General features: G+C 34.3%; 1 protein-coding gene across 1 annotated transcript in view; it reads right to left on the bottom strand.

Moving 5' to 3' along the window:
• LOC126452249 (ATP-binding cassette sub-family C member 4-like) overlaps positions 1-19,906 on the bottom strand; it is a 216,804-nt gene that overhangs the window by 107,639 nt on the left and 89,259 nt on the right. Inside the window, exons 8-9 of the mRNA XM_050091041.1 lie at positions 18,552-18,776; positions 12,595-12,881 (exon numbers count right to left, since the gene is read on the bottom strand). Of these exons, the coding sequence (XP_049946998.1) occupies positions 12,595-12,881; positions 18,552-18,776 (512 nt within the window). The remainder of the gene's footprint in view (positions 1-12,594; positions 12,882-18,551; positions 18,777-19,906) is intronic.

Raw genomic sequence — 19,906 nt, forward strand, 5'->3', positions numbered from 1 at the left:
CTAACGAGAGAGGGCACTACTGTAATGCGCGAGAGTCTCACGTAATGTAGGCAGTGAAATACATACTAGCGAAACAACCAAAATGTTCTAATAAAACGAAACCATCTGTCTGTATAAATAAAACATAGTAGTCATTTAACCACACATACACATTGAAATTCATAATTAACAAACATCACAATATGTAGATCCCAACAAGATAGGAAAAGCGCATTTCACCGGCATCATCAAGCAAGAAAATAACTCCTAGTCAGCCAGACTATATTACATTAAGGCAATGAGGGGTTTGAAACTGTCTAAAAAATTTTTGTTTCGAAGCTGCACCTGTTCATTAAGAACAAAACCATCTTTTAGAGACAGATGCTTGAAAATCTCTAATTCTTCGAGCAAGTCTAGTTTGTCACCTTTATCAGCTTCATGAAGCAGCTCTACGTCGTCCAGTTCTCTTGGCGTGTGCTGTAAGAGCCACAGATGTTCAGCAAAAGTGGAATTATATACGTTTTCCCCATTTTTACCTAACTTGTGTTCTTTATACCTAACTTTAATGGGTCTACCTGTCTGCCCTATGTAATAGTTTGGGCAGTCGTTACAAGTATTTTGTATACACCAGACTTAGTGCTGAGTTCTTCTCGTGCTCCAATATTATGAATTACTCTACGTTTGAGGCTATTATTTACGGAAAAAGCAACTCTATAACCGTATTGTTTCTGTAAAAGTCTTTTAATCTTATATGAAACGTTCCCTAAAAATGGAATAGAAATGAAGTTATTACTCTCATAGTTCTTTGCCCTGTTATCTCCTAAAGTAGAAAATTTTACAGCTGTTTTTTTCTTAGCAATTTGGTCAATTAATTTAGGGTCGTATCCATTGTTAGTGGCTATTGATTTTAATAAAAATATTTCATTTTCAAAACAATTCTGTGCTAAAGGTGTGCTCACAGCGCGATGAACTGCAGAATGAAAAAAGGCGATCTTGTGAGTTTGAGGATGACAGGAATCTGCTGGAATAATATTATCAGAAAAAGTTTCTTTACGGAAAATGTCGAAGCTAATGGTGTTACCCGATAACTTAAGTTTCAAATCAAGAAAATTGAGTTCTCTCTCGTTATTTTGTATCTCTTTTGTAAATTTCATTTTCTCGTGGAAACTGTTGAAAACATGAAACAGTTGTTGTAGATCTTGGTCACAACCTTGAAATAGTATGAGTATATCATCAACATAACGAGCATAAAAAGAAATCTTATTGCCTAACGTCGGGTTGTTTTTGAAGAAATTTTCTTCTAGTGCATTCATAAAGATGTCAGCAAAGATGCCAGCTAACGGGCAACCCATGGCTAAGCCGAATGGTTGCTCATACATTTTACCATTAAACTGAAAGTAATTGTAATCTAGTACAACCTGCAGTAGTGACATAAGTTCCGACAACTGTAGCTCACTTAAAGTTTTATGTTGTCGAATGTTACCTTCAATAATCTTAAGAGTGATATCCACTGGAACATTGGTGTATAAACTTACAACGTCAAAAGAAACCAAACGAGAGGAAGAAGTGATCTCTATTGATTTTAGCTTGTTTATTACATCAGCACTATTTTTAACAGAGTAATTGTTTTCAAAAACAAAAGCTTCTTTAATTTTAGTGTGTAAAAATCTCGCTAATTTGTGATGTGGGCTCTTTATTCCATTAACAATGGGACGAACTGGGTGTTGACTTTTGTGTACCTTAAACTGACTTCTAAGCGTAGGTGCTCTAGGGTTCATGTTAATTAAGGTTTTCTTTTGAAACTCTTTCATAAGATGTTTACTTCTCCTTAACGTATCTCTAATTTGCTTTTGTAACGTAGGGGTATGATCTTGCTCAATTTCAAATATACCATTTTCTTCGAAAAAAGCTAAAGTTTTAGCAATGTATTCACTTTTATAGGCTACAACAAGCGAATTTCCTTTGTCTGATTTAGTGATGAGAGCCTCATTATTTTTTAATTTACGGTTAATACTAGTAATAATGTTACCACCTCTCTGTTTTAAATCACTGTTTTTTACCGACTTGACCTCTCTTTCTATAATTGCGCTACATTCATGAGCTATCCTATTTTGTTGGGATTTTTCAGTTTTTACGGAGTCAAGACCAACTTTAAGGTCAACAATAAAATTATCTATCACTTTAGGATCGTTAATATCAGGCATGAAATTGTATTTAAAACCTCTCGCTAGCATGGCGCTTTCTTGAGGGGTAAAGCTTATGGAAGTTTTGTTTAGTACTCTGTCGAAAAATTGGTGTTCGCAATTGACAGTTCTTTTTGTATGAACAACATTAGATTTTGGGGTAACATTTTCCAGTTTATGAAGTTTAAAATCATGTCTACACTGAATTTCAACCTTACGATTGTGTAACCACTCATTAACACTATGCCAAACACTGTCTACGTGAAAGTTAAAATAATCTTTAAAAGTTCTAGTAATATAGAGATACAAAGAGTAAGCTTCTTCATTTAGTTTATCTTTCTTCTTATAAAGGTCACTGATTCTGTCACTCATAATTTGTTTCACCAGTTTAGCTTTAGTAGATGGAAACTTCTTACACTGTTTCACGTTGATAAAAGCCTTCACATAATTCGGTGTCAAATGGCGTCTCTCACACTGTTTAGTGAAGTCAATAGCCATACCTGTTTTCAGGATTTTAAATGAGATGTCCATGTATTTTGAAACAGCCTTTGAAACCTGGGCAGGTACATATTTCAAGATTTTAAACATGGCTGCAGCAGCAACTGTTAAAATTCTTCACAATAAAGGATGGCAGCCAAAAACAGTTGCAGGATAGAATTTTTTTTTTTTTTTATTAAATTCTTGACCAAGGTTTCGGTACATATAAATATACCTTCATCAGAAGTACATTTCCTGAATAGAAAGACACATTCATTAGAAAAGCCATATCAACGAAAGTGAGAAACAGAAGCTTAAATAACGGTGAAATTGCTAAAGTAATACAGGCACACAATCTTTAGTACTTACTAAAATTACATCATGCACTGGAGAATAATGAAACAATTATGCCAAAAGGCGTCGTCAGTAATTAAAATATCATCTCCATTTGTACGACATGTGTAATGGGTACAGGATCAAAGCGAACAGTTTAACAATGTTACTTCGCCTATGAACTGTTGAGACACGAGTGTGAAGGCACTAAGGTAGATTGTTTCGCCGAGAGAGGGCACTTGCATGTGCCAGACTTGCGCATATTACAATCCATAAATACATACATAAGCGCATCAAAATTATTAAAGGTTGTGTTAATTCAAACTTTGTCTTAATAAATAAAGCGTATCACGCCAATTAAAGACATTTATGTAAACTATAAATATAGAACCAAATTTATCTGTGTCCTAGTGTCAAACGGATAAAGCTTGCGCTTGGAACATCTAACGAGAGAGGGCACTACTGTAATGCGCGAGAGTCTCACGTAATGTAGGCAGTGAAATACATACTAGCGAAACAACCAAAATGTTCTAATAAAACGAAACCATCTGTCTGTATAAATAAAACATAGTAGTCATTTAACCACACATACACATTGAAATTCATAATTAACAAACATCACAATATGTAGATCCCAACAAGATAGGAAAAGCGCATTTCACCGGCATCATCAAGCAAGAAAATAACTCCTAGTCAGCCAGACTATATTACATTAAGGCAATGAGGGGTTTGAAACTGTCTAAAAAATTTTTGTTTCGAAGCTGCACCTGTTCATTAAGAACAAAACCATCTTTTAGAGACAGATGCTTGAAAATCTCTAATTCTTCGAGCAAGTCTAGTTTGTCACCTTTATCAGCTTCATGAAGCAGCTCTACGTCGTCCAGTTCTCTTGGCGTGTGCTGTAAGAGCCACAGATGTTCAGCAAAAGTGGAATTATATACGTTTTCCCCATTTTTACCTAACTTGTGTTCTTTATACCTAACTTTAATGGGTCTACCTGTCTGCCCTATGTAATAGTTTGGGCAGTCGTTACAAGTAATTTTGTATACACCAGACTTAGTGCTGAGTTCTTCTCGTGCTCCAATATTATGAATTACTCTACGTTTGAGGCTATTATTTACGGAAAAAGCAACTCTATAACCGTATTGTTTCTGTAAAAGTCTTTTAATCTTATATGAAACGTTCCCTAAAAATGGAATAGAAATGAAGATATTACTCTCATAGTTCTTTGCCCTGTTATCTCCTAAAGTAGAAAATTTTACAGCTGTTTTTTTCTTAGCAATTTGGTCAATTAATTTAGGGTCGTATCCATTGTTAGTGGCTATTGATTTTAATAAAAATATTTCATTTTCAAAACAATTCTGTGCTAAAGGTGTGCTCACAGCGCGATGAACTGCAGAATGAAAAAAGGCGATCTTGTGAGTTTGAGGATGACAGGAATCTGCTGGAATAATATTATCAGAAAAAGTTTCTTTACGGAAAATGTCGAAGCTAATGGTGTTACCCGATAACTTAAGTTTCAAATCAAGAAAATTGAGTTCTCTCTCGTTATTTTGTATCTCTTTTGTAAATTTCATTTTCTCGTGGAAACTGTTGAAAACATGAAACAGTTGTTGTAGATCTTGGTCACAACCTTGAAATAGTATGAGTATATCATCAACATAACGAGCATAAAAAGAAATCTTATTGCCTAACGTCGGGTTGTTTTTGAAGAAATTTTCTTCTAGTGCATTCATAAAGATGTCAGCAAAGATGCCAGCTAACGGGCAACCCATGGCTAAGCCGAATGGTTGCTCATACATTTTACCATTAAACTGAAAGTAATTGTAATCTAGTACAACCTGCAGTAGTGACATAAGTTCCGACAACTGTAGCTCACTTAAAGTTTTATGTTGTCGAATGTTACCTTCAATAATCTTAAGAGTGATATCCACTGGAACATTGGTGTATAAACTTACAACGTCAAAAGAAACCAAACGAGAGGAAGAAGTGATCTCTATTGATTTTAGCTTGTTTATTACATCAGCACTATTTTTAACAGAGTAATTGTTTTCAAAAACAAAAGCTTCTTTAATTTTAGTGTGTAAAAATCTCGCTAATTTGTGATGTGGGCTCTTTATTCCATTAACAATGGGACGAACTGGGTGTTGACTTTTGTGTACCTTAAACTGACTTCTAAGCGTAGGTGCTCTAGGGTTCATGTTAATTAAGGTTTTCTTTTGAAACTCTTTCATAAGATGTTTACTTCTCCTTAACGTATCTCTAATTTGCTTTTGTAACGTAGGGGTATGATCTTGCTCAATTTCAAATATACCATTTTCTTCGAAAAAAGCTAAAGTTTTAGCAATGTATTCACTTTTATAGGCTACAACAAGCGAATTTCCTTTGTCTGATTTAGTGATGAGAGCCTCATTATTTTTTAATTTACGGTTAATACTAGTAATAATGTTACCACCTCTCTGTTTTAAATCACTGTTTTTTACCGACTTGACCTCTCTTTCTATAATTGCGCTACATTCATGAGCTATCCTATTTTGTTGGGATTTTTCAGTTTTTACGGAGTCAAGACCAACTTTAAGGTCAACAATAAAATTATCTATCACTTTAGGATCGTTAATATCAGGCATGAAATTGTATTTAAAACCTCTCGCTAGCATGGCGCTTTCTTGAGGGGTAAAGCTTATGGAAGTTTTGTTTAGTACTCTGTCGAAAAATTGGTGTTCGCAATTGCGAACACCAATTTTTCGACAGAGTACTAAACAAAACTTCCATAAGCTTTACCCCTCAAGAAAGCGCCATGCTAGCGAGAGGTTTTAAATACAATTTCATGCCTGATATTAACGATCCTAAAGTGATAGATAATTTTATTGTTGACCTTAAAGTTGGTCTTGACTCCGTAAAAACTGAAAAATCCCAACAAAATAGGATAGCTCATGAATGTAGCGCAATTATAGAAAGAGAGGTCAAGTCGGTAAAAAACAGTGATTTAAAACAGAGAGGTGGTAACATTATTACTAGTATTAACCGTAAATTAAAAAATAATGAGGCTCTCATCACTAAATCAGACAAAGGAAATTCGCTTGTTGTAGCCTATAAAAGTGAATACATTGCTAAAACTTTAGCTTTTTTCGAAGAAAATGGTATATTTGAAAATGAGCAAGATCATACCCCTACGTTACAAAAGCAAATTAGAGATACGTTAAGGAGAAGTAAACATCTTATGAAAGAGTTTCAAAAGAAAACCTTAATTAACATGAACCCTAGAGCACCTACGCTTAGAAGTCAGTTTAAGGTACACAAAAGTCAACACCCAGTTCGTCCCATTGTTAATGGAATAAAGAGCCCACATCACAAATTAGCGAGATTTTTACACACTAAAATTAAAGAAGCTTTTGTTTTTGAAAACAATTACTCTGTTAAAAATAGTGCTGATGTAATAAACAAGCTAAAATCAATAGAGATCACTTCTTCCTCTCGTTTGGTTTCTTTTGACGTTGTAAGTTTATACACCAATGTTCCAGTGGATATCACTCTTAAGATTATTGAAGGTAACATTCGACAACATAAAACTTTAAGTGAGCTACAGTTGTCGGAACTTATGTCACTACTGCAGGTTGTACTAGATTACAATTACTTTCAGTTTAATGGTAAAATGTATGAGCAACCATTCGGCTTAGCCATGGGTTGCCCGTTAGCTGGCATCTTTGCTGACATCTTTATAAATGCACTAGAAGAAAATTTCTTCAAAAACAACCCGACGTTAGGCAATAAGATTTCTTTTTATGCTCGTTATGTTGATGATATACTCATACTATTTCAAGGTTGTGACCAAGATCTACAACAACTGTTTCATGTTTTCAACAGTTTCCACGAGAAAATGAAATTTACAAAAGAGATACAAAATAACGAGAGAGAACTCAATTTTCTTGATTTGAAACTTAAGTTATCGGGTAACACCATTAGCTTCGACATTTTCCGTAAAGAAACTTTTTCTGATAATATTATTCCAGCAGATTCCTGTCATCCTCAAACTCACAAGATCGCCTTTTTTCATTCTGCAGTTCATCGCGCTGTGAGCACACCTTTAGCACAGAATTGTTTTGAAAATGAAATATTTTTATTAAAATCAATAGCCACTAACAATGGATACGACCCTAAATTAATTGACCAAATTGCTAAGAAAAAAACAGCTGTAAAATTTTCTACTTTAGGAGATAACAGGGCAAAGAACTATGAGAGTAATAACTTCATTTCTATTCCATTTTTAGGGAACGTTTCATATAAGATTAAAAGACTTTTACAGAAACAATACGGTTATAGAGTTGCTTTTTCCGTAAATAATAGCCTCAAACGTAGAGTAATTCATAATATTGGAGCACGAGAAGAACTCAGCACTAAGTCTGGTGTATACAAAATTACTTGTAACGACTGCCCAAACTATTACATAGGGCAGACAGGTAGACCCATTAAAGTTAGGTATAAAGAACACAAGTTAGGTAAAAATGGGGAAAACGTATATAATTCCACTTTTGCTGAACATCTGTGGCTCTTACAGCACACGCCAAGAGAACTGGACGACGTAGAGCTGCTTCATGAAGCTGATAAAGGTGACAAACTAGACTTGCTCGAAGAATTAGAGATTTTCAAGCATCTGTCTCTAAAAGATGGTTTTGTTCTTAATGAACAGGTGCAGCTTCGAAACAAAAATTTTTTAGACAGTTTCAAACCCCTCATTGCCTTAATGTAATATAGTCTGGCTGACTAGGAGTTATTTTCTTGCTTGATGATGCCGGTGAAATGCGCTTTTCCTATCTTGTTGGGATCTACATATTGTGATGTTTGTTAATTATGAATTTCAATGTGTATGTGTGGTTAAATGACTACTATGTTTTATTTATACAGACAGATGGTTTCGTTTTATTAGAACATTTTGGTTGTTTCGCTAGTATGTATTTCACTGCCTACATTACGTGAGACTCTCGCGCATTACAGTAGTGCCCTCTCTCGTTAGATGTTCCAAGCGCAAGCTTTATCCGTTTGACACTAGGACACAGATAAATTTGGTTCTATATTTATAGTTTACATAAATGTCTTTAATTGGCGTGATACGCTTTATTTATTAAGACAAAGTTTGAATTAACACAACCTTTAATAATTTTGATGCGCTTATGTATGTATTTATGGATTGTAATATGCGCAAGTCTGGCACATGCAAGTGCCCTCTCTCGGCGAAACAATCTACCTTAGTGCCTTCACACTCGTGTCTCAACAGTTCATAGGCGAAGTAACATTGTTAAACTGTTCGCTTTGATCCTGTACCCATTACACATGTCGTACAAATGGAGATGATATTTTAATTACTGACGACGCCTTTTGGCATAATTGTTTCATTATTCTCCAGTGCATGATGTAATTTTAGTAAGTACTAAAGATTGTGTGCCTGTATTACTTTAGCAATTTCACCGTTATTTAAGCTTCTGTTTCTCACTTTCGTTGATATGGCTTTTCTAATGAATGTGTCTTTCTATTCAGGAAATGTACTTCTGATGAAGGTATATTTATATGTACCGAAACCTTGGTCAAGAATTTAATAAAAAAAAAAAAATTCTATCCTGCAACTGTTTTTGGCTGCCATCCTTTATTGTGAAGAATTTTAACAGTTGCTGCTGCAGCCATGTTTAAAATCTTGAAATATGTACCTGCCCAGGTTTCAAAGGCTGTTTCAAAATACATGGACATCTCATTTAAAATCCTGAAAACAGGTATGGCTATTGACTTCACTAAACAGTGTGAGAGACGCCATTTGACACCGAATTATGTGAAGGCTTTTATCAACGTGAAACAGTGTAAGAAGTTTCCATCTACTAAAGCTAAACTGGTGAAACAAATTATGAGTGACAGAATCAGTGACCTTTATAAGAAGAAAGATAAACTAAATGAAGAAGCTTACTCTTTGTATCTCTATATTACTAGAACTTTTAAAGATTATTTTAACTTTCACGTAGACAGTGTTTGGCATAGTGTTAATGAGTGGTTACACAATCGTAAGGTTGAAATTCAGTGTAGACATGATTTTAAACTTCATAAACTGGAAAATGTTACCCCAAAATCTAATGTTGTTCATACAAAAAGAACTGTCAATTGCGAACACCAATTTTTCGACAGAGTACTAAACAAAACTTCCATAAGCTTTACCCCTCAAGAAAGCGCCATGCTAGCGAGAGGTTTTAAATACAATTTCATGCCTGATATTAACGATCCTAAAGTGATAGATAATTTTATTGTTGACCTTAAAGTTGGTCTTGACTCCGTAAAAACTGAAAAATCCCAACAAAATAGGATAGCTCATGAATGTAGCGCAATTATAGAAAGAGAGGTCAAGTCGGTAAAAAACAGTGATTTAAAACAGAGAGGTGGTAACATTATTACTAGTATTAACCGTAAATTAAAAAATAATGAGGCTCTCATCACTAAATCAGACAAAGGAAATTCGCTTGTTGTAGCCTATAAAAGTGAATACATTGCTAAAACTTTAGCTTTTTTCGAAGAAAATGGTATATTTGAAATTGAGCAAGATCATACCCCTACGTTACAAAAGCAAATTAGAGATACGTTAAGGAGAAGTAAACATCTTATGAAAGAGTTTCAAAAGAAAACCTTAATTAACATGAACCCTAGAGCACCTACGCTTAGAAGTCAGTTTAAGGTACACAAAAGTCAACACCCAGTTCGTCCCATTGTTAATGGAATAAAGAGCCCACATCACAAATTAGCGAGATTTTTACACACTAAAATTAAAGAAGCTTTTGTTTTTGAAAACAATTACTCTGTTAAAAATAGTGCTGATGTAATAAACAAGCTAAAATCAATAGAGATCACTTCTTCCTCTCGTTTGGTTTCTTTTGACGTTGTAAGTTTATACACCAATGTTCCAGTGGATATCACTCTTAAGATTATTGAAGGTAACATTCGACAACATAAAACTTTAAGTGAGCTACAGTTGTCGGAACTTATGTCACTACTGCAGGTTGTACTAGATTACAATTACTTTCAGTTTAATGGTAAAATGTATGAGCAACCATTCGGCTTAGCCATGGGTTGCCCGTTAGCTGGCATCTTTGCTGACATCTTTATGAATGCACTAGAAGAAAATTTCTTCAAAAACAACCCGACGTTAGGCAATAAGATTTCTTTTTATGCTCGTTATGTTGATGATATACTCATACTATTTCAAGGTTGTGACCAAGATCTACAACAACTGTTTCATGTTTTCAACAGTTTCCACGAGAAAATGAAATTTACAAAAGAGATACAAAATAACGAGAGAGAACTCAATTTTCTTGATTTGAAACTTAAGTTATCGGGTAACACCATTAGCTTCGACATTTTCCGTAAAGAAACTTTTTCTGATAATATTATTCCAGCAGATTCCTGTCATCCTCAAACTCACAAGATCGCCTTTTTTCATTCTGCAGTTCATCGCGCTGTGAGCACACCTTTAGCACAGAATTGTTTTGAAAATGAAATATTTTTATTAAAATCAATAGCCACTAACAATGGATACGACCCTAAATTAATTGACCAAATTGCTAAGAAAAAAACAGCTGTAAAATTTTCTACTTTAGGAGATAACAGGGCAAAGAACTATGAGAGTAATAACTTCATTTCTATTCCATTTTTAGGGAACGTTTCATATAAGATTAAAAGACTTTTACAGAAACAATACGGTTATAGAGTTGCTTTTTCCGTAAATAATAGCCTCAAACGTAGAGTAATTCATAATATTGGAGCACGAGAAGAACTCAGCACTAAGTCTGGTGTATACAAAATTACTTGTAACGACTGCCCAAACTATTACATAGGGCAGACAGGTAGACCCATTAAAGTTAGGTATAAAGAACACAAGTTAGGTAAAAATGGGGAAAACGTATATAATTCCACTTTTGCTGAACATCTGTGGCTCTTACAGCACACGCCAAGAGAACTGGACGACGTAGAGCTGCTTCATGAAGCTGATAAAGGTGACAAACTAGACTTGCTCGAAGAATTAGAGATTTTCAAGCATCTGTCTCTAAAAGATGGTTTTGTTCTTAATGAACAGGTGCAGCTTCGAAACAAAAATTTTTTAGACAGTTTCAAACCCCTCATTGCCTTAATGTAATATAGTCTGGCTGACTAGGAGTTATTTTCTTGCTTGATGATGCCGGTGAAATGCGCTTTTCCTATCTTGTTGGGATCTACATATTGTGATGTTTGTTAATTATGAATTTCAATGTGTATGTGTGGTTAAATGACTACTATGTTTTATTTATACAGACAGATGGTTTCGTTTTATTAGAACATTTTGGTTGTTTCGCTAGTATGTATTTCACTGCCTACATTACGTGAGACTCTCGCGCATTACAGTAGTGCCCTCTCTCGTTAGATGTTCCAAGCGCAAGCTTTATCCGTTTGACACTAGGACACAGATAAATTTGGTTCTATATTTATAGTTTACATAAATGTCTTTAATTGGCGTGATACGCTTTATTTATTAAGACAAAGTTTGAATTAACACAACCTTTAATAATTTTGATGCGCTTATGTATGTATTTATGGATTGTAATATGCGCAAGTCTGGCACATGCAAGTGCCCTCTCTCGGCGAAACAATCTACCTTAGTGCCTTCACACTCGTGTCTCAACAGTTCATAGGCGAAGTAACATTGTTAAACTGTTCGCTTTGATCCTGTACCCATTACACATGTCGTACAAATGGAGATGATATTCTAATTACTGACGACGCCTTTTGGCATAATTGTTTCATTATTCTCCAGTGCATGATGTAATTTTAGTAAGTACTAAAGATTGTGTGCCTGTATTACTTTAGCAATTTCACCGTTATTTAAGCTTCTGTTTCTCACTTTCGTTGATATGGCTTTTCTAATGAATGTGTCTTTCTATTCAGGAAATGTACTTCTGATGAAGGTATATTTATATGTACCGAAACCTTGGTCAAGAATTTAATAAAAAATAAAAAAAAAAAAAAATTCTATCCTGCAACTGTTTTTGGCTGCCATCCTTTATTGTGAATATCAGAACTGGTTATTTACTGTTACATAGACCACTTTCATTGTCTCTGATGAAGATAGGGAACATTTCAGGTGGTTTACAAAGAACACCTCATCATGCTAACAAACATATGTTCCTGCTGATTACCTACAAGAATGATTTGCATTTTTACTTATGTTAGCTCAATTCTATGAATTAATATGTCTCACGGTTTCCTTACTCATCATTACCATCAAATGTTGGGGATCACAAAAAAACTGACATGGCAAGGAGTCTGTGAACTATTTATTCAAGAATTTCACCATGAAAAACTACACTCTCAAACACAAACTTGCAGCTGCAGCAAAACTCAAAATAAAAATAAAGCTACTTAAGTTAATGAAAGTTAATTCAAAACATTTACAACTTACGTTTCTCAGCTTAAATACATTAAGTATTAAGTAAGTTTCATGAAGAGAATGAGTAGTTTTATTCTTCAAATAAACGTTTTGATTTATAAAATGGCTGTTCATAAATTAACCTATGACTGGCTATTAAAAATAAACAATTAGTTGTAGCTTGATGTGCCTTACCTGGCAAGATTGATCCTAGCTCTTTGTCCTCCACTAAGTGAAACACCTCTTTCTCCAACTATAGTCTTGTCTCCAAAAGGAAAGAGTTCAAAGTCTCTCTGTAAAGCACAGACTTTCACAACCTGCTGATACTTTTTGTGATCATATGGTTGTCCAAACAAAATGTTCTGTCGTACTGAACCAACAAACAGCCAAGGCTCTTGTGATGCATAAGAGACAACTTTATCAACTGAAATAGAGCCAGAACTCAGTGGTAGCTCATGGAGAATTGCATGAAGCAGTGAGCTCTGAAATCATAATGCAAGTATAGGATAAATAAACCAAATAAATACATTCAGTCTGATGCAAAAGGTACATTATAAACCCATTTATTTTCTTCTGAAACAAATGCATAGAATATATTTTCTGGTTTACATTTATTTGCAAAAATTCAGTATATATGAATGTAATTTATACATTTGAAAGCCAAGAAGAGTATTGATTGTAGTAGACAAACTATTGCTTGTGTGTCGAATATATAACTTCCTTGTTCGATGCAAAATTACCAGTGAATTCAGTTTCAATACTTTTTTTGCATTTAATGGCCATAATGCCAATTCTGTCCACAAGTAATTTCATTCTAAAAATAATCTCTGCAATCTGGATAAGACATTGCTCTGCAACATCCTTTCTTCCAGGACTGCTAATCCTGCAAGATGTTTAGGAGAACTTCTGTGAAGTTTGGAAAGAGGGAGATAGGTTGTGAGGTTGACTTTTGAGTCATGTCTGGATAGCTCCAGTGGTGAGGATGAAAGGCAAGGTTCCAAGTTCAAGTACCCATCTGTCATATAGTTTCAGTCTGCTACGATGTTTCAAAACAGTGAACACTCCACTGCAGAGTGAAAGATTCATTCTAGAGGCAAGAGAGTTCTTTTCCATTTTCACTTTTACACAAATTCACTGAGATACATTTGGGCCATTATTTCTTAAGGAAGCATAGACTGAAACATCAGGTGGGCTGTTTACTGTTGTTCATGTAAATTAGATTCACAAAATCAGATGACTGCTGAACAATCAAATAAACAATGTCTGCCACTTTCAGAATTACAGTCTTTTCCCTCCTCTTGCATGTTTGCTATTTTTACTTGGACCAGACAACATCCATCCAGATATTTATTTTATAGGTAGGGAAGTATAGATTACAATTAAGTAATGATATTCACAGGATACATGGAACAGCGTAAGTTAGATACAGAAAAGTGTTGTATGTGATTTATTAACTTTTTCTATGGATTGTTCAAATGCACAAAAAACATTACATATAGTATTAAATCCTATCCAGTACATAGTCCAGCAAAATGGGCCGTGGGTGCACTACACATCAGATGCTGCTACCCAGGTAGCTGACTGTGTGTGGGCTGCAAAAAAGGGTATTTTAGACAGGACAACACTCCGTCCAGTCCAGATAATGAAAGTTGTAGGACACACTGAAGCGTTAGTGTAAGATCCACAGAAATGCCTCCCACAGATGAGTTGATTAAAATCCTAATGATCAGCTGCTCAAGCATTGATGATAAGTCCCAAACTTTGAAGCAGTACTAAAAAGGTGTGGAACTCATATAATATAAGGTGCAGAGAAATGGTTAAAACTGGAAATTGGCAGCAGCAAGGTCTTATGGAGGAAATATTAGTGTATATCAAAAGAATAGAGAAATGGAAAATGCAGTGGTTGTACTAGTCCCAATAGACAAGAAACTCAAATCAGATGAATAGCTGTGAGTGTGGTTCTTTTGCCAAGACTCAGTATCAAGGGAAGTCAGCTACCAGACTTACTCACATGTCACCAGACCTGTTAGAGAAAACCATCATTCACCAGTACATATGTTACACAGTAGCAAAATGCATAAATGGTTTGTGGTATGTTGTGACCATTTTTAATGAGCTCAAATACTGATATCAAACTTGAACACTGTATTTAAGTTTATGCTACTTTATCCATTTTTGTCTTATACCATTCTCAAAAGGCCCTACAAAAGAAATATATGAAAGAGTGCAGTGCAAAAACATTGGTACAATTAAATTAAATGTACATTGCAAAATGGGAGATGTAAGCACTAACTGAAAATACCTTTGATAATATATAGAAAATGCACATAAAAAAAATAAAAAAATAAACTAATTTAAGAGAAGTAGAGCTCACCACACTATCAACAATAAATTCTAAGCTAAAACAAAACTGAAACTGCCAAACATGGATACAAAGTGTCTTGTCTGCATTCATTTCATTTCTGTTTAATACAGTTATTGCACATTTCTATCATATAATTCCATTATATTTTCATAAGGTTTGCTTTCTTTAATTTGTTCTTGGAAAATCTATACTCATTGCTACAAGAAATTATTGGAATTCATTAGATGTTGACTCATTATGGTATTTCTTTACATAACATTCATTTACAGTAATTTTGTGTTTACTTGTTAATTTATACTAAACAAATGTGTTCTTTGTGTAACTTTTCATTTATCTTTACCCATTACACAAGCTCAATATAGCTACCATACAGTTTCACGTATAAAATCCTTTAAGTATTGATATAAAAGCCATTAGGTATTCATAAGATTTGTTTTCGAGAGAAGATACTTAAAGTGTTTCAACTATTCTGTACACTGTACACTTCATCTGTTTGGTGACAGATTTGTCATAATGCTCCAATATTTTTGAAAACACTTATGTGTAGCAACCATATTTTCACTGCTAGCTTGCTGTTAGACAATGGCCAGATTATTTATTACTTGATATGGATAACATTTTAGAAATATTAAAATAAAAAATAATTGACACCATCTTTTTGTGCAACCTCCCAGACATTTGGCATATTTCTTGTATGCATTATCTGTTGTATCCTACTTTTGAGTACTGCTTTCTCAGTTTATTGTGTATCGCTGGTTCTATTGTAAGTGGAATATCGTTACACAAGACTTCTAGGTTTTTAATTGTCTCTGCAAAACTGTTACATATTAAGTATGCTTGATTTCATTTGGCATGTAACATTGTAAATTTTGCTTTATCTTATGGTTGGAATAAAGATATAATGATTTTAATGTTTTTATATATGCATTTCCAGATAGTAAATTATGCATCTGCTGTAATTTATTATTTTACGAACAGCTAGATGTTGACTTATTTTAATTACAGTGATACCATCTTGCAGGTATAATTTTTGCCAGTTCCCTTGCAGCACATGAGTATTTATTAAATAATAAACTGGGTGATGTAATAGAATATTATTTCTCATTTAACACTACATCATATCAATATTTCAAAACGTAATTTTCAAAATACTGTATAGTATAGGCATCTGGACTCTTCTTCACCTAATACTTTGATGTGTGCAATGAGTCAGTTTGCACTTAAATGTCATCAGGTAATGTAGAACAGATAAGTTGCATCCATGTATAACAAATTTAGTTTTGTTTTACCTAAGAATTTTTTTATAGACAGTTTGCTAATCCATCCTTCCATCCTTCCTTTCTTCCATCCTTCCATCCATCCTTCATTTCTCCCTTTTCTATGATACGCATTTTACATATTTTATCAATGTTTTCTCACTGAGTGCTTGCTTCTTCCATTTACATTTCATATCTTATGTAATTGTACCAATGTTTTTTTCACTGATGCTCTCTAATGTATTTCACTTGCAGAGCCTTTGTGAATGGTGTAAGTCCAAAATGCATAAGGCAGTACAAAATTAATAAATACAGTGGTCACAACTAATATCACTTTTTGAGTACATATGTTACTCTATAAACCTGTCATCATTGGAGACTGTAATAATGCAATAATTAATTGGGATGGTCACTGTTTTGTAAGTGGTGCGTGTGAGAAGACATCTTGCAAAACATTACCAAATGCATCTTTTTGAAACTGCCTAGAACAGATAGTTTGGAAACACACTCACGGTGGAAACATGTTAAACCTAGTGGCAGAAATCACTCTGGTCTCTTTGAGGATATTGATACTGAAATTGGTATCAGTGATCATGAGGCAGTTGAAACAAGTATGATCATTAAAATACAAAGGGCAGCTAAAACAAGTAACAATGTTAACATGTGCAGCTATCAAGGTAAAGAGGCAGTTGCATCATATCTCAAAGAAGAACTTAAAATGTTTAGCACTGGGCAGGAGTATGTAGAGGAATTATGACTCAAGTTTAGAGGAATAACTGACCAGGAAATAGTTTGGTTTGTACCCAGTAGAACCTTTACTCATTTATTCATCCATCTTTTAGCATTTGCATACACCTGATATCATCATGAGTAATGTACAAGAGCTTTTATAAAGCATGATTGCAAAGTTAAGAAGTAAACTATGGTATCACACAAAACTAAGGTACACATAGTAAAAGGAAATACATAATTATAAATGGACATATTCAGTGGTTCATATTCTCTGTAAATAAACTTTTTAAAAAAATGGTTCAAATGGTTCTGAACACTATGGGACTTAACATCTGTGGTCATCAGTCCCCTAGAACTTAGAACTACTTAAACCTAACCAACCTAAGGACATCACACACATCCATGCCCGAGGCAGGATTTGAACCTGCGACCGTAGCAGTCGCGCGGTTCCGGACTGCGCGCCTAGAACCACTAGACCACCGCGGCCGGCAAACTTTTAAAGAAACTGTGACTATTGTATAATAAGTGTAAAACAAACCATAGACCTATAGATGGAGAGACGCTAAAGGAAACATGTTTGGCTGTCAAAAGGGGCAATGTGTGAAGCTTTCAATGATTACCACAGCAGAATCATATTTTCATCTTGCTTTCATAGTGCACAAGAAAACAGCACCAGACTTAATTTCTTCAGAAAATTCAACTAATTTTCTTATCATATGTAAGAATATAAACTATAAGAATATAAACTATTGTTAGAGGGCTAATGGTGCTAGAACTGTCAGAGAAAGACAGAAGGAAAATTATGTCATCTGATATGAAATTTCTCAGGGCAGTCCAAGGTTGCTTACTGATGGTCAAAAATATGAAATACAGAAATAAGACAGGAGGTGCAGGCTTTTGATTTTGAAAGCAAAATTCAAAAATATAAAGTCAATTGGTAACCATTTAGAAAGAATTTAAAAGGTTGTCTACCTAGAATCACCATGAACTACAAGCTCACTGGACAGCAAAGTGTCAGAGATCTGGGGAGAAGATGGTTTCTGGAAGAGGCTGTGCATCCTATTCCATGGACTTAAGATGATGATGATGATGGTGATGATGTTCCTACAATGACTAAAGGAAACATTTAGTCATATTATTTTAGAGGTTAGGCAGCTGCAGCCAAAGCTGCACAGGGCAAATAAAATCTTCTGCTCTGGCTGTTAAAATACTTTTATTAATCGTCACAAACGGTTTCACATCAGAGGAGGTGCATCTTCAGGTGATAATTTTTGTTACTTTTTTAAGTAGTCATGGTGGATTTACTTTGGCATGCCATGTCTGTTAAAAAAAAAGTAAAGATACTTATCACCTAAAGATGCATCTCCACTGATGAAAAACCGGTTGCAACTTCTTAATGAAAGGATTTTAACAAGTTTTAGTCAGATATGAAGTACATAGATGTAATTTAAAAAAAAAAAAAAAAAAAAAAAGGCGAAAATATGTGCAAATAACTCTGGACTGAAACCACATTATGTTGACTATACTTCAAATACTATACCAAACATAAACAACATGGAGAATGACTGAAGAAGATAAAGATACATCAAACTATAACACATTTATGTTATAATACTCCTATTAGTTACCCAAGATGCTATCAGTCACTTATAAGTCATTATATTTTCCATACTTAGATGAATTAAAGGGTCTATTGATTTATTTCAGAAATGGGATTTCCTCATAATTATTTATAGAAAGAAACCTACAAAAAGCTATGATTTAAAGCACACTTAATTAGGTATGAACTTGGTCAGTACCTTCCCTGCTCCAACTGGCCCAACAATTGCACATAACATTCCAGGCTTGACTTGCAAGTTAACATTTGTTAAAGTTTCTGATATAGACACAGGACTCCACTTGGCACAAGCATCAGTTATTATGACTCCAGTTTTCTTTGCTTGCTCTTTCTCTTTTTCAGTGTCTCCATTACAGATGCTAGGACACGTCAGTTTTGGTATATGTTCTTCTTGCATTAAGAAAATCTGTAACATAAAAGTGTCTAATTAAACCACAGAAAGCAAGTTAAATGTTGCACTTAAAAATGTTGTGTTTTGTAATTGTGTATATGGCACAGTATTGTTTTGTAAACATGAATATTGCACACTATTTATAATAGTAACTTTCACTCTTCTCAGTGAGAGAAGTGCATTATCTCCTCTATACCATCTGTTCATTGTTGACAACTTACAGCTCAGGTCTCTACCTCATATCCAATGTAATAAACTAATATTACTGAACATGATTAATAGTGTGCTTCTGGATGTTCTTATGAGTAGTTGTTTCCATTTTATGCATAATCATGAAACGAAATAAAATGAGACCAGTATGGGGGTGAAGATGCCAAGTTTATGGCACAACATAATTAAGGAGTCTATTAAATAAGTCAAAAATATAATAAACAGGGATAGCAGTTTCAGTATGAGTAATGCTTGGAATCCAGCACTCAATTTATTAAAATCTCATCGGCAATCACATCCACCAGAGTTGGAAAACGCTGAGAGAATTTGTGTTTCACAGAATATAAGTACAAGCTCAAAAAAACAAAAGAGTATCAAAGGATGTTGTGGGTGTCAGGAATCAAATTTGGCTATAAATAGTGGTGTGAGACCAACAATAGTTCAGCATCTGATTGTAGTCAAGGGAGCAAATACACACAATAGAAAAACTGAAGAAGGTGGTTGGGTCAGTTGTTGAAATATTGTGCATAAAATGGAAACAACACCTTTGAATCAGACTCCTAATCAATTGCACTGAGAAAACCTGAGAGATCATGTACTTGCACATATATTTTCACGCATTTCTAGAGAGACAATGTCATTATTACCATTACTTACAAGTCTTAAGGTCTTTCATTCTTCAGAGTAATAATGTTACATGATTCATAGTTTGATGTAAAAATTTCAGCAAGGTGACACTTCACAGCACATAGGTGGATTGCATGGGCATTTTCTTCTCAACATCTAATAGAGCTAGATATTAAACTAAATCATCTGACAGAGCTGGATATTGTACTTTAGTTACCGTAAAGAAGACATGTCAAATTACAGCCAAGCAAAATTAAAAGACACTTACCTAAAGCTTTCAGCCACAGCCTTCATCAGCAAAAGAGAAA

The sequence above is a fragment of the Schistocerca serialis genome, unplaced genomic scaffold, assembly GCF_023864345.2.
Source record: "Schistocerca serialis cubense isolate TAMUIC-IGC-003099 unplaced genomic scaffold, iqSchSeri2.2 HiC_scaffold_840, whole genome shotgun sequence".
In the NCBI taxonomy this organism is placed as follows: Eukaryota; Metazoa; Arthropoda; class Insecta; order Orthoptera; family Acrididae; genus Schistocerca; species Schistocerca serialis.